At 34.2% G+C, this 14,661-nt stretch overlaps 1 protein-coding gene across 1 annotated transcript in view; it reads left to right on the forward strand.

Moving 5' to 3' along the window:
• Positions 1 to 14,661, forward strand: part of ADAMTS6 (ADAM metallopeptidase with thrombospondin type 1 motif 6) — a 281,449-nt gene that overhangs the window by 25,987 nt on the left and 240,801 nt on the right. Inside the window, exons 5-7 of the mRNA XM_007457112.1 lie at positions 391 to 602; positions 1,049 to 1,132; positions 1,649 to 1,794. Coding sequence (XP_007457174.1) covers positions 391 to 602; positions 1,049 to 1,132; positions 1,649 to 1,794 — 442 coding nt within the window. The remainder of the gene's footprint in view (positions 1 to 390; positions 603 to 1,048; positions 1,133 to 1,648; positions 1,795 to 14,661) is intronic.

Raw genomic sequence — 14,661 nt, forward strand, 5'->3', positions numbered from 1 at the left:
TTAGAAAGTCAATGCTTTAGTTGCTTTTTAAACAACTTTAAATGATTTTTTTAAAGTACGTATTCTAAATTTAAAAGTATTATGACATAATCACTCACTGGAAAAATACGAAATGATTATTTGAAGATTCCTTTTTTAAAGTAAACAATTAGATTTATTTTGTTTTGTTTTCATGAGCAGTTGAATGTTATTAATTTTTTCAGGTAATATGATTATTTTGAAAAATTTGAAGTTTAATTTTTTCACTACTGCATTTCCTCATCCCCTTCCCTCACTTTGAAAAATCTTAGTGTTAGAGAATTTATGAGAAGTATGTCTACATGAAAACTCCATGAATAAATACGTTTAATTAGTGAACCTATGTGAACTAGATAATTGTTTTTATTGTAGACCTCCTAAGAAGTGGCAAACCTTGGTGGCTGAATGACACATCTGCTTTTCCTTCTTCACTACCAATTAATGGCATACATATCCACCAGAGACAGAAGAGATCAGTAAGCATTGAGCGGTTTGTGGAGACATTAGTAGTGGCAGACAAAATGATGGTGGGCTACCATGGCCGCAAAGACATTGAACATTACATTTTGAGTGTGATGAATATTGTAAGTTTGATCCCTCTATATAATTTTTAACTTAATAGTTTGTTATGGTTTTTGACTAGGGTCATGGATTTTTATTGTGAAATAATGATTTTGAGAATTAACTCATCGAAAGTTAGAAAGAATCGATCTATTACTTTTTCAGTTCCATAGAAAATAAATTTAAAGGTGACCTTATTGTTCATTTAGAACTGCTCACCCTCTTAATTAATTACTATGTTGTAATTCACCTTTAGGAGACAATTTTTCTTGAAGTAGACTTGTATAACAAATCTTTTACCAAGGCATCTTGAGGGTAGAGTTCTAAGTGATATGGGATAAAAGAATCTTTTTATATAAGCAGTGGTTAAATGGGTGAAAAATTGTTTTACCACTTTAAAAATAAAATCAAACAATCATCTTATGATTTTTGTCTGACTTTGTGTCTTTTCTTATTTTCTGGAGGTCAGGTTGCCAAACTTTACCGTGATTCCAGCCTAGGAAACGTTGTGAATATTATAGTGGCCCGTTTAATTGTTCTCACAGAAGATCAGGTAAGAATGAGTTAGTTTATAAATCTAAAGCTCTTAACAGACAGACTGTGGAATTATGTATTAAAGAATAATATATTTTATTATTGTTCCTCTTAGAAAGTTCTAGTTGACTATGACTTTCAGCTCTAAGCATTTAATATTTTAAGCAAATTTGAAAGAGTTTACAAGAATATACCTCTTATGTCATGTTAAAGCTATATGTATGTGTGTTAGCTATATGTTTCAGTATAAAGATGAGCATTTGCATGGCAGACCTTATAAAGTGGTTTTGGTTGGTTTTGTAGGCTGATAATCACATATATTCACATTATCATTAAAGCTGGAACTGGAAAGAATGTCTGTTCAATAATACACTAAATTAATTCTAGGTCAAATATTACAGAGATAAAAATTGGCAAGAGGTTATTCCTAGAAACCACTACTTCTAATTATAGTCCCACTTTAGCCTTCAGAAGTTTTAACAACTGACCTTAGTAATTTGTTTGGAACATTTCTGGTATGCATGTTGTATTGCAGCCAAACTTGGAGATAAACCACCATGCAGACAAGTCCCTCGATAGCTTCTGTAAATGGCAGAAATCCATTCTCTCCCACCAAAGTGATGGAAACACCATTCCAGAAAATGGGATTGCCCACCACGATAATGCAGTTCTTATTACTAGGTATGGTTTGTTGCAAGTATTTTACCTTTGATTATTGTGTTTGATATTGTAACTATATTTGGTTCTATCTAAAGCCTCATTCAGGTAATGAGTATAGAGAAAGCAAAATGGTAATTTATTATTCACCACTGAGAAAGAATATACTGCAGTATTGTTGTGTTTGCATTAAATGAACCAAATAAGGAAAAAATTAAGAGTTGACTTAGAAATTTAATATATATCTTTTCTTCTCCTAAGGTCTATTCATAAATTTTAACTGGAAGCACATATATGTTTTGTTAATTGAACAAAATACATGCTAAAAGCAAGATTGAAAAGTATGAGAAAAATCTGTTTTAAACATAAAAATGGGTCATGACTCTTGGTTATAAAATATATTAATTAGTCTTACCTCCAAATTGTTAAAAGGGAGGAGGGCATCGGTGGTTACTCAGTTTGCTTAGTTGAATGTTTATTTAATTTAAAATATTTTAATTAAGAGATATAAAGAAGCATATTTACTATACTATATGTTGAATAGCTTTTCTGTCAGGCAAAATTATTACTTGATGATAACCCAGTGAATTCATATATTTCTTTCCTGTTTTATAAAACTGTATTCAGATCCATTTTCTCCTTACTCTCCAACAAAAATTCTTTGAAGTAGATATTCTTATCATTTTTCCCGTGTAAGAAATGAGACCAGTTCAAAATATTTAAGTGAAAGAGCAGGGCTCAAGCCCTGGTGATTCTGTCTTCTTTGATTATACTTTGCTGTCTGTCTTAATTTTTTAATACTCTAATCATGGTTGGTTAGAACCATGCTTAAATCATTTAAAGATGCTTCTCTTTTGATCTCTTATTAGTATTTAAAAATGAAAACAAGTAATAACAAATAAACAAATAAGCAAAATGGAAGCGTTATTCTATCTTGGCTAAGTGGATTATTTCTTTTAATTTGCAAGGCAGTATTTAACATATGCATCATCTGTGGTGTGTCCATTGACTCCACATTAGACTCTGTGGAGGGGGAGTATGAAGTATACAGGATCAGAATCTTGAGACCCAGTAAGATAATGTGAATTTAGCTTTTTGAAAAATGTTCCTGTTAACTGAGTTGTAGAGTTAAAGTTTCTGAGTTCGTTTATTTTTTTACAGTTACACTTATTTTAATTGACTTCATCTACCTCACATTGTAAACCAAAAAACTTTGATTATGATATGCTTGCTGAATAAAACCAACATTTTAAGGTTCTATATTCATATGTTGACCTGTCAGTCTGATAAATTCTGCAATTCCTCAGGTCTTGTGGTCTGGAATGGTTTCCAAATATACTTGAGGAGTTAAAAATATACTAGGAATTGTGCAAATATAGAAACTTTTGTGTAAAAATATATATGATATGATTAGTTTCAATGAAATTACTAGAGGAAAATATCTGTTATATATGTTTAACAGAATGATCACAGATATTTGCATTGGCATCTGTACTTATATTTATAAAACCCTACCTCTCCGCAAAAAAGGCAATGCCCAGTGGACTCTTGATGCTTCACATTTTTATTATTGTATCTGCATTGGATTTTTAACATTTTTTTTTTCAACCTATTTATTTATTTATCTGGCTGCCCTCTACCGTGCTGCGCAGTTTGCGGGATCTTAGTTCCCTGACCAGGGGTTGAACCCAGCCCCCCCTGCAGTGAAAGTGCCAAGTCCTAACCCCTGGACTACCAGGGAATTCCCAGATTTTTAACTTTTGCATCAAATGACAGGAGTTATACTAGGAGTGCACATTTATAAGTATTTGAGTAGGGAAATACATCTGGGCACTTAGCCACCCTTTCTTTGTACTGGCTACAGCATTCAACTGTCTGACTTGTTACTCTGAATTGTCCCAGATATTTTTCTGATCCTCTGCAGAGCTCTTCTTTGCTTCTGTAAGCTACTTTGAGTGCCTGTTTGATGTCTGAGATTCGAACACAAAATTTTCTTTTGAAACTTTTCTCCTGATGTTCAGATAGCACTAGAAATTATCTCAGGATTTAAAGAACAGTACTACAAAAAATTCATACCTCATATCATTTTAGATTAGTTATGTAATGGAGGTTAGAAAAATGCCCTTTGGGATAGTATAGAATGCCTTTTTGAATTGTTATTGAAGTCTCAAATTAACTTTTAGCTTACTTAAAAGTCTACAATTATCTTTGAATTATTAGGGCCACAGAGTGACTTACCTAAATGAGATGACTATCTGAGTGTTATCTCTAATATTTAAGTTTTTATTGGTTGGGGTTTTTACCAGTTCTTGACTCTCCCTTATATATTTTGGATTTGTGAAATTGAACATATGTTTAAATCACAGTTCTACTTTTAGTAAAAATAATTATGAGCATTCCATAGATAATTCTATATTAACTTTGAAAATTGCTTCATGTAACTCACTTATTAACATGTTCAGGGGTGTGACTCCACCATTTAGAGGTAAGATCATGATTTATGTTTGCTCGAAATGTCAGCTCACTAGGGAGAATATATAATGTGTTTATCAAGAATTCCAGAGAAAAATTAATGGATATGTTTATCTCTACTAGGCCAAATTTTGTCCTAGGGATTTAAATGTTTTAAGCAGAAAACCGTTTGGAACCTAGTTACTTAGGTAATCATAGTTACTTTTGGAAAAAAGTATAAAAACTCAAAATGTTATCTCCTCTTAGCAAATGATATTTTATTGTTTTATTATATTGATATAATTTTAAAACAAACTGCTGTACAAAGGTATTAGATCACCATAACTAGACAGAAAGAAAATTTAAAAATAAAATTTTGTTGTTTTATTTGGTATCAAAAGTATTGAATTAACACCAAAGAGCATATTAAAAATGATTAATATATACATATATTTTAAAATTTTTATATATATTTATGTTTATTTTTATGTGTAAGTATATATATATGTATAATATATAGTGAAATCTGTTATATATCAGCTAGCTTTATCTAACCTTTTTTTAAAAAACTGAGGCTGGGAATTCCCTGGTGGGTCCATGGTTAGGACTCTGTGCTTTCACTGTGAGGGCCTGGGTTCAGTCCCTGGTCAGGGAACTAAGATCCCACAAGCCGTGAGGCGCAGACAACAAACTTAAAATTAAAACCAAAAAAACCCCTGAGGTGTAATTGACAAACAAAACTGTGTATATTTAAAGTGTACAGTGTGATGATTTGATGTACATATACATTGTGAGCTGATTGCTGTAATCAAGTTAATTAACATATCCATCTCATAGTTATCTTTTTTTTTTTTCTTTTTTTGGATGAGAATGCTTATACTCTCTTAACAAATTTCAAGTATACATATAGCATTATGTGTAGTCACCATGCTGTACCTTAGATCCTCAGAATTTATTCATTTTATAGCTAAAAGTTTGTGCCCTTTGACTAATATCTCCCCATTTACTCTACCCCCGCCACCCTCAACTCTGGGCAACTCCCATTCTATCCTTGGTTTCTATGAGTTCAACATTTTTTTTTTTTAAAGAGTCCACACGTAACTGAGATCAAACAGTATTTGTCTTTCTCTATCTGGCTTGTTTCACATAGCAAAATGCCCTCCAGGTTCATCCACATTGTCACAGATGACAAGATTTCTTTCTTTTTTATGACTGACTAATATTCCAGTGTGTGTGTGTGTGTGTGTGTGTGTGTGTGTGTGTGTGTGTGTGTATGCATTTCACCTTTTCTTTATCTGTTCATCTGTTAATGGTCACTTAGGTTGTCTCCATATCTTGACTATTGTGAATAATGCCCCAGTGAATGTGGAGTACAGATACCTCTTCAAGATACTAATTTACTAATTTCACTTCCTTTGGGTATATTCCCAGAAGTCATATAGTAGTTCTATTTAAAATTTTTAGGGAACCTCTATACTGTCTTCCATAATGGCTGTACCAATTGACATTCCCACCAACAGTGTACAAGCGTTCCCTTTTCTTCATATCCTCAATACATTTGTCATCTCTTATCTTTTCGATAATGGACATCCTAATAGGTTTGAGGTGATATCTCATTGTGGTTTTGATTTGCATTTCCCTGATGATTGGTGATGTTGAGCACCTTTTCGTGTGCCTGTTGGCCATTTTTGTTACCTCTGGAAAAATGTCTGTTTAAATCCTTTGCCCATTTTTAAATTGGAATTTTTTTTTTGTTCTTGGGTTGTATAATATTTATATATTTTAGGTATTAATCCCTTATCAAATATATGGTTTGCACATATTTTCTCCCATTCCTTACACTGCCTTTTCATTTTGCTGATTGTTTCCTATACCATGCAGGAGCTTTTCAGTTTGATGTAGTCCCACTTGTTTATATTTGTTTTGTTGCCTGTGCTTTTGGTGTCATATTTAAAAAATCATTGCTTAGACCAATGTCAAGGAGGTTTTCATCTATGCTTTGTTCTAGGAGTTTTAGTTTCAGGTCCTACATTTAAGTTTTTAATCAATTTGAGTTTATTTTTGTGAGTTGTGTGAGATAGGGGTCTGATTTCATTTTTTTTGGCATATGGATATCCAGTTTTCCCAACATCATCTATTTCAGAGACTATCCTTTCCCCCCATTGTATGTTCTTGATGCCCTTGTCAAAGATTAGTTGGTCATATATGCATGGGTTTATTTTTGGGCTGTTGATTCTGTTCCACTGGTTTATGTATCTGATTTTATGCCAGTACCATACTATTTTGATTACTTTAGCTTTATAATATAGTTTGACATCAGGATGTGTGATGACACCAGCTCTGTTCTTCTTTCTCAAGATTGCTTTGTCTCTTTGAGATCTTTTGTGGTTCCATATGAATTTTAGGATTTTTTTCTATTTCTGTGAAAAATGTCATTGGAATTTTGATAGGAATTTCATTGCATCTGTAGATTGCTTTGGGTAGTATGGATATTTTAATAACATTAATTCTTCTAGTCCAAGAACAAGCAGTACCTTTCCATTTAGGTGTTTTGTCTTCAATTTTTTTCATCAATATCTTATAGTTTCCAGTATAGATCTTTCACCTCCTTGGTTAAATTTATTCCTAAGTATTTAATTGTTTTTGATACTATTGTAAATGGGATTGCTTTTAGATAGCTCATTGTTAGTGTATCAAAATGCAGCTGATTTTTGCATGTTGATTTTGTATGCTACAACTTTAGTAAATTCATTTATTAGTTCTAACAGTTATTTGGTAGGGTTGTTAGGTTTTTTTGTATATAAGATTATGTCATCTGCAAACAGAATTTTACTTCTTCCTTTCTAATTTGGATACATTTTGTTTCCTTTTCTTGCCTAATTGCTCTGACTAGGACTTCCAGTACTATATTGAATAAAAGTGGAAAGAGTTTAGACTTTCAACATTGAGTATAATGTTAGCCGTGGGCTCGTTTTGTTTTGTTGAGGTATATTCCGTCTATTCCTAATTTGTTGAGAGTTTTTATTATGAACAGCTGTTGAGTTTTGTCAAATACTTTTTCTACAGTTATTGAGATGATCGTATGATTTTCATCCTTTATTCTGTTCATGTGGTGTATCACATTTTTTGATTTGTGAATGTAGAACCATCCTTGCATCCTAGGGATGAATCCTACTTCATTGTGTATGATCCTTTCAAAACTCTGCTGCATTTGGTTTGCTAGTATTTTGTTTAGGACTTTTGCATCTATGTTCATCAGGGATATTGGCCTGTAATTTTGTTTCTTGTAGTATCCTTATTTGGCTTTGGTATCGGAGTAATGCTGGCCTCTTATAATGACTTTGGAAATGTTCATTTCTCTTCAATATTTGGAAAGAGTTTAAGAAGGATTGGTATTATTCCTCTTTAAATGTTCTGTAGACATCACCAGTGAAGCCATCTAGTACTGGACTTTCTTTGTTGGGAGATTTTTGATTACTGATTTAATCTCCTTACTCATCATAGGTCTATGTGTCTTTTTAATTTCTTCATGATTCAGTTGATAGGTTGTATGTTTCTAATAGTTTATCCATTTCTTCTAGGTTATCCAATTTGTTGGTATATAATTGTTGGCTGTAGCCTCTTATGATCCTTTGTATTTATGTGGTATCAGTTTTAATGTCTCCTCTTTCATTACTCATTTTACTTATTTGAGTCTTCTCTCTTTTTTTCTTAGTTTAGCTAAAGGTTTGTCAATTTTGTTTATTTTTTTTTCGAAAAACCAGCTCTTAGTTTTCTTGATCTTTTCTATTGGTTTTCTAATCTCTATTTCATTTATTTCTGTTCTGACCTTTGTTATTTCCTTCCTTCTACTAACTTTGGGCTTAGTTTGTTCTTCTTTTCCTATTTTCTGTAAGTTGTAAAGTTAGGTTGTCTGAGATATTTCCTTTTTCTAATGTAGTCATTTATTGCTGTAAACTTCCCTCATAGATACGCTTTTGCTGTATCCCATAAGTTTTGGTACATTGTTTTCCCATTTTTGTTTGTGTCAAGATAGTTTTTGATTATTCTTTTGATTTCTTCTTTGTACATTCTTTGTTCAGCAGTGTGTGTTTTTAAATTTCCATGTATTTCCTGCTTTTTTCCTGTTGTTGGTTTCTAGTTTCATACCATTGTGTTCATGATTTTAATCTCAAATTTGTTGACACTTGTTTTGTGACCTACTATATGATCTAGCCTGGAGAATGTTCCTGATGTGCTGGAGAAGAATGTGTATTCTGCTTCTGTTGCATGCAGTGTTCTGTACATGTCTGTTATGTCTGTTTGGTCTAAAATATAGTTCAAATCCCACATTTTCTTATTGATTTCCTGTCTGAGTGATCTGTATGTCCATTGTTGAAAGTGAGGTATTGAAGTTCCCTACTGTTATTGTATTGCTGCCTATTTCTGCCTTCTGATCTTCCAGTATTTGCTTAATATGTTAAGGTGCTCTAATTTTGGAGTACATATACATTTATAATTGTTATATCCTCTTGATGAATTGATCCCTTTATCATTATATCATGACCTTCTTCATCTCTTTTTCAGTTTTTGACTTAAAGTCTATTTTGTCTGACATGAGTTTAGCTACCCCTTTTCTATTTTGGTTTCCATTTGCATGAAATATCTTTTATATGTTTTTCCATCCCTTCACTTTCAGTCTATATGTATCCTTAAAGCTGAAGCATTTCTAGCTATGGAGAAGACCCAGCACTGTAGTCTTCATGCAGCTTCATCAGCTGAGGTTAGCATTGATGAAGATTGCAGGGGTCCCCAACGGCCAAGGCTGCTTTTGTCTGCAGCAGCAGCAAAGGCTGCTGGAGACCATCTGATCTCTTTCTCTCACATAGGTCATGGTGCAGGGGATTTCTCTTGGTGCTGGGTCCAGCTTGGAAGAGCTTACCCAGTGCTGGTGTCTGATGTGTGGGCACCTGTGGAGCAGTCATGGAGCTGGGGACTGGAGTGCTAGTGCTTGCAGAGTGACAACAGGTCTCGGGTTGGTATGCTGGCTGTACCACAGCAGCAATGATGTTATGAGTTGCAGGCATAAGTGGCCGTGAAGATGGAGTCTGAAGCATGAGTACATAGAGAGCAACAGTGGCACTTGGGTCCAGGCACTGGCTAGCTTGAAGTGTGTGGAGCAGAGACAGGGGTGGAGTCTGGAGCATGGATGCCACAGAGTGGCCCTAGATTGGGGCTCTGGAGTGTGGGAACAGGTGGAGCAGCTATGACTCTGGAGTCTGGGATGTGCTCAGAGTTGGGGAGTGCTGGAAGTTCTTTTCCTAGGCCAGCACAACAGCAGCTCCTTCTTGGGGTGGACACAGTGACATGTCCTTCCCCAGAATCTGTGGCAGCAATAGCTTTTGGCCACCTTGGTGGTAAAAACTGCCAGTATCCTCTGGAGCAGGCTGCTGGGGCTTGTGAAAACCAGCATTACGGTGTCTTCCACTGTGAAAGCTTTGGCGAGGCCACAGCTGTTGTCAAGGCTCTTGAGGCTTGTGGCTGATAGTTCCCACCATTCCTCTTTGTTCCTAGTTGCCTTTAGACATCTCCACTAAGCTGATCTCCCTAGTGACCCTTTCTATGCAGTTATTCTCCATTTTTTGCCCTACTATGTTACTGTAGGTTCTTAATTGTACTGTTGAGCCCTCCCAGGGCTACTTTCATTTGTGGATTGCTATCTAATTTTTGTTTTCTGTTGGGTCATGAAGGTTGATATCTTCTGCTTCACCACCTTGCTGACATCACTCTCCTAGCTTTATTAAATCTTACTATTTTTGCCACATCATAGAGCAGTTTCATGTCACTTTCTAAAGTGATATACTTTTTTAAAAATAAAATTATTTATTTATTTTGGCTGCCTTGGGTCTTCGTTGCTGCGTGCCGGCTTTCTCTAGTTGCGTTGAGCGGGGGCTACTCTTCATTGCAGTGCACAGGCTTCTCACTGCGGTAGCTTCCCTCGTTGTGGAGCATGGGCTCTAGGCGCGCGGGCTTCAGTAGTTGTGGCACGTGGGCTTTAGTAGTTGTGGCTCGCGGGCTCTAGAGCATAGGCTCAGTAGTTGTGGCACATGGGCTTAGTTGCTCCACGGCATGAGGGATCTTCCTGGCCCAGGGCTTGAACCCGTGTCCCCTGCATTTGCAGGCGGATTCTTAACCACTCCACCGCCAGGGAAGCCCTAAAGTGATACACTTTAGAAACAATGGTTACTTCTCTATAGTGTATCAACTATACCTGACATTTTAGTTCTGAATACCAGAGTTAGTGCTATAATGTATACATTTGTCGAAATATGACCATATGATGCTTTATTGAATAATGGTGCTTTATTGAAACTGATCTTCCATTTTTGTGATCTGTTTTTAGTTAAAATGTCAGTAGTAGTAACTTACATTGCTCGTTTCTATAGTCTAGATCTATTAGGATTATCTGACAATTATTAGTGCTCATCTAAATCAACTTGACATTTATTAACTCTTTTAAAATAATGGACTATGACACTCTATAATTAGGTCAAGAAATGATTAATAGTTTGTACTTGATACTCTAGAAACAGAATTTAAGAAGAGAAAACAGAACTTAAATTCTGTAATCTACTTTTTGTTTCTATAGCTTTGCTTATTTTTAGACTTTTTGTATGAATGGAATCATACAATATACAGTCTTTTGTGACTGGCTTCTTTTACTTTGCATAGTGTTTTCAAGATTCATCCATGTTGTAGAACATACGAGGACGTCTTTCCTCTTATTAGCCTAAATTCTTGAAAATTCAAGATACAGATCTTTTAAGAGTGTCTCTGTTAATAGGCTATTCTTCAAAAAATGTACTTTATTTTCAATTTTTCATTAATGAAATGCATAGGACATATAAATGCAACTCAAAGTACAGATGCAAAAATTGCATACCAAGTGACAGACATAATTTAGTCTTTAATTAAAATGAACATATTTATCCTCTTACGGGATCATGAGTATTTGCTTTGATGCTGCTGGATTTTAAAGGGATTAGAATTTCCAAAGTCAACTAATGTTTTCAGGTAGGAAATTAAAAATAGCTATAAAAATCGTTTCTTGCTAAAACTTGGCCTGTAATGTGTGGATTTAAACAAGTTTTTAAAAAAAATTTAAAGAATATTTCAGAGTTGTATATTGACTTTATGATTATATATTACAAACAGGAAAAGGAAATTAAATGTGGTACCTTAATTTTTTTTGGTATTCATTTATGGATTTTTTTTAATCCTTAAGGAAATGCCAGTTAAATTTTTTATGAAGTATTACTGAGCTTTTAAGAATATGCTGGGTTTACAGGCAGCAGGGGAATCCTGAGTTTGGGTTGTGGATGTATTGGTTTTGGTATTTGGACATTTTGATAAGCATTTATTATTCTCTTGCCACTCTGGCTCTACCATTCTTACCTATCCCTACTGCCTATACCTTTCTTCCTCCTTTTTCAGGTTTTTCTTTCTTTCTTTCTTTCTTCATCCCTGGTTTGTTTGCTCCTTACGCAGATGTGTTTATCTAGATTCAGCTTCCATTCCAATCTAGGATTATGACACACTTCAGTGACCTTAATTTTTGTGCAGTCTGGGACACTTTAAGAGTGAAAGAGGGTACCATTGGCAGTTTTGCCTAGATAATGGGCACAAACGAGGACCAGGTAAAACAGGATTATGGTCATCCCAGGCATTGCATATGTTTGCTTGTTAAACTTTGATTTAAAAATGCAAATAAGAAGGTAACTTTTCCTTCAATGCCTAAGGTTGACTAAATAACATGCAATTTAGTAAATTATATTTGTACACATCTTGGCTAAAACTGTTCTTTTTTTGTATTGGGCATCATTAAGTAGTTAAATCAAAGAAGGATGTGTTGTAATCAACACAACTTTAATGAATAGTAAGTAAATATTTATGTTGTTTTTATGGATGTATTTGTGCAGTTGTTTATTATGTGCCAAATGCTTGGTGCTTTTCAGAATTATATTTAATCATTTAAACCTCACAATAACTGCATGAGATAGGTTCCATTATTATCTCTATTTTATAGATGAGGAAACTGAGGCATGAAGAAGTTAAATGTTTGGCAAGTAACACATTAATTAGAAGACCAGAATTTAAACCAGGTAGTCTGGCTCTGGAGTCCTTTTAGAGAAATTATGAGGGTGTTCAACAAAAATTAATGCAGAGATACTTTACTAATATTGGCACCCATGGTATGCAGTCTTCTAAGATGGTCCCCAATGATCTCTGCCTCCTGATGTTCAGGACTTTGTGTAATCACCTCCTCTTGGGTTTGAGCTGGACCTCTTGAATTGACATCTTAACAATGAGAATTCTTCCTACCTACAGCCAAGGTATATCTCTCCATTTGTTTAGGTCTTTTTTAATTTCTCAGCAATTTTTGTGGTTTTTAGTGTTTTCACACCTCTTGTCCTTTTTTGATGTTATTGTAAATGGTACTTAAAAAATTAACTTATTAATTGTTCGTCATGAGTATATAAAAATGAAGTTGATTTTGTATAACTGTGCTAAGTTTATTTATTACTTTAAGTAGCTTTTTAAAGATTCCAGTGGTATTTCCTACAAAGATGATCATGTGCTTTGAGATTAAAGATAGTTTTACTTCTTCCTTTTAATCATAAAAGACATTTCTTTCTTGACTTATTTCACTGCCAGACCCTCTAGTACAATGTGGAATAAGTGGCAATAGCAGACATCAATGTCTTGTTCCTGATCTTAGTGAGAAAGCATTCCATCTTTCATCATTAAATGTGATGCTAGCTCTAGGGTTTTTGTAAATGCCCTTTATCAGGCTGACAAAGTTCCCTTCTATACCTAGTTTGCTGAGAATTTTTATCAAGAATGGATGTTGGGTTTTGTCAAATGCTTTTTCTGCATCTACTGAGATGATCATATATATGGTTTTTCATTTTTTAATTTAATACAGTGAATTGCATTGATTGGTTTAGAATGTTACATCAACTTTGAATTTCTGAGATAAATCCAATTTGGTCATGATGTATTATTCTTTTAATATATCATTAGATATGATTTGCCAAAATTTTGTTTATAGTTTTTTGCATCTATATGTATGAAGGCTATTGTTCAGTAGTTTTTTTTAAAATAATGTCTTTGTCCAATTTTGGTATTAGGGGGGTAATGTTAACCTCACAGAAGAAGTTAGAGAATATTTTCTCCTTTTCAGTCTTCTGGAAAAACTCACATAGAATTGGTATTACTTCACTATAAATGTTTTATAGAATTCACAAATGAAACTATCTGGACCTGGAATTTTCTTTATGGGGTGATTTTTAACTACCAATTCAAGGTGTTTAGGAGATATAGGGCTATTAAGGTTATCTTATTCAGTGTGCTTTGGTAGTTTGAGTCTTTCAAGAATGTATTTCATCTAAATTGTAGAATGTATTGACAAAGTTGTTCATGATGGCTTCTTATTATCCTTTTAAATAGGTACCTGGTAGGGAGGCACAGTAATAATTTGGAGATATTATTAACTGTATGTTAGGTACAAGCAGGTTTTGAGAAGACAAAGTATAGTGGAATCATAGAAGCAGTACCTAATTTTACATGAAAGTATAATATTTCTTCAGGGACCTGAAAGTTTAATAGGAATTTGGATAAATAATAGGTGCTTGTTCAAGAAAGAAGCACTGCATGTGCAATGATATAAAATGTGAGAGAGAAAACTGGGGAAACTAAAAGTTCATTTGGGTAACTAAAGTGCAGTATTTTTATGGTAGAAAATGTAGGTAAGGTTGGGAAGGTAGAAATTCATTCACTGATTCATTCATTCAAGCTATATTTATTAAATTGATAATATTTCATGCTGCTGTGTATATATTTGCCTTATTTATGAGTATTTAAATTGATTTATTTTGTTTTTTAATTAATTAATTTTATTTTTAAATTTTTTGGCTATGTTGGGTCTTTGTTGCTGCTCAGGGACTTTCCCTAGTTGCAGTGAGCAGGGGCTACTCTTCGTTGTGGTGCACGGGCTTCTCATTGTGGTGGCTTCTCTTGTTGTGGAGCATGGGCTCTAAGTACGTGAGCTTCAGTAGTTGTGGCACACGGACTCAGCAGTTGTGGCACATGGGCTTAGTTGCTCCGCGGCATGTGGGATCTTCCCGGACCAGGGCTCGAACCCGTTGTCCCCTGCATTGGTAGGCGGATTCTTAATCACTGTGCCACCAGGAAAGTCCTGTTTATTTTTTAATTATTAAAAACAATGGAATTCTCTTTGTACACAGGTACAAGTATGTCCATACTATGCAATGCTAATCCAGAGTATATGGACATGGAAAGTTCTTCATGACATAAAATAAAGCAAGGCCACAAAGTTACAGAGTAATGCATAAAGCATTATTTCTTTTATTTTTAGAGAATCAACAAAACTAGTAAAAA

Source organism: Lipotes vexillifer, unplaced genomic scaffold (assembly GCF_000442215.2).
Source record: "Lipotes vexillifer unplaced genomic scaffold, Lipotes_vexillifer_v1.1 scaffold241, whole genome shotgun sequence".
Classification (NCBI taxonomy): Eukaryota; Metazoa; Chordata; class Mammalia; order Artiodactyla; family Lipotidae; genus Lipotes; species Lipotes vexillifer.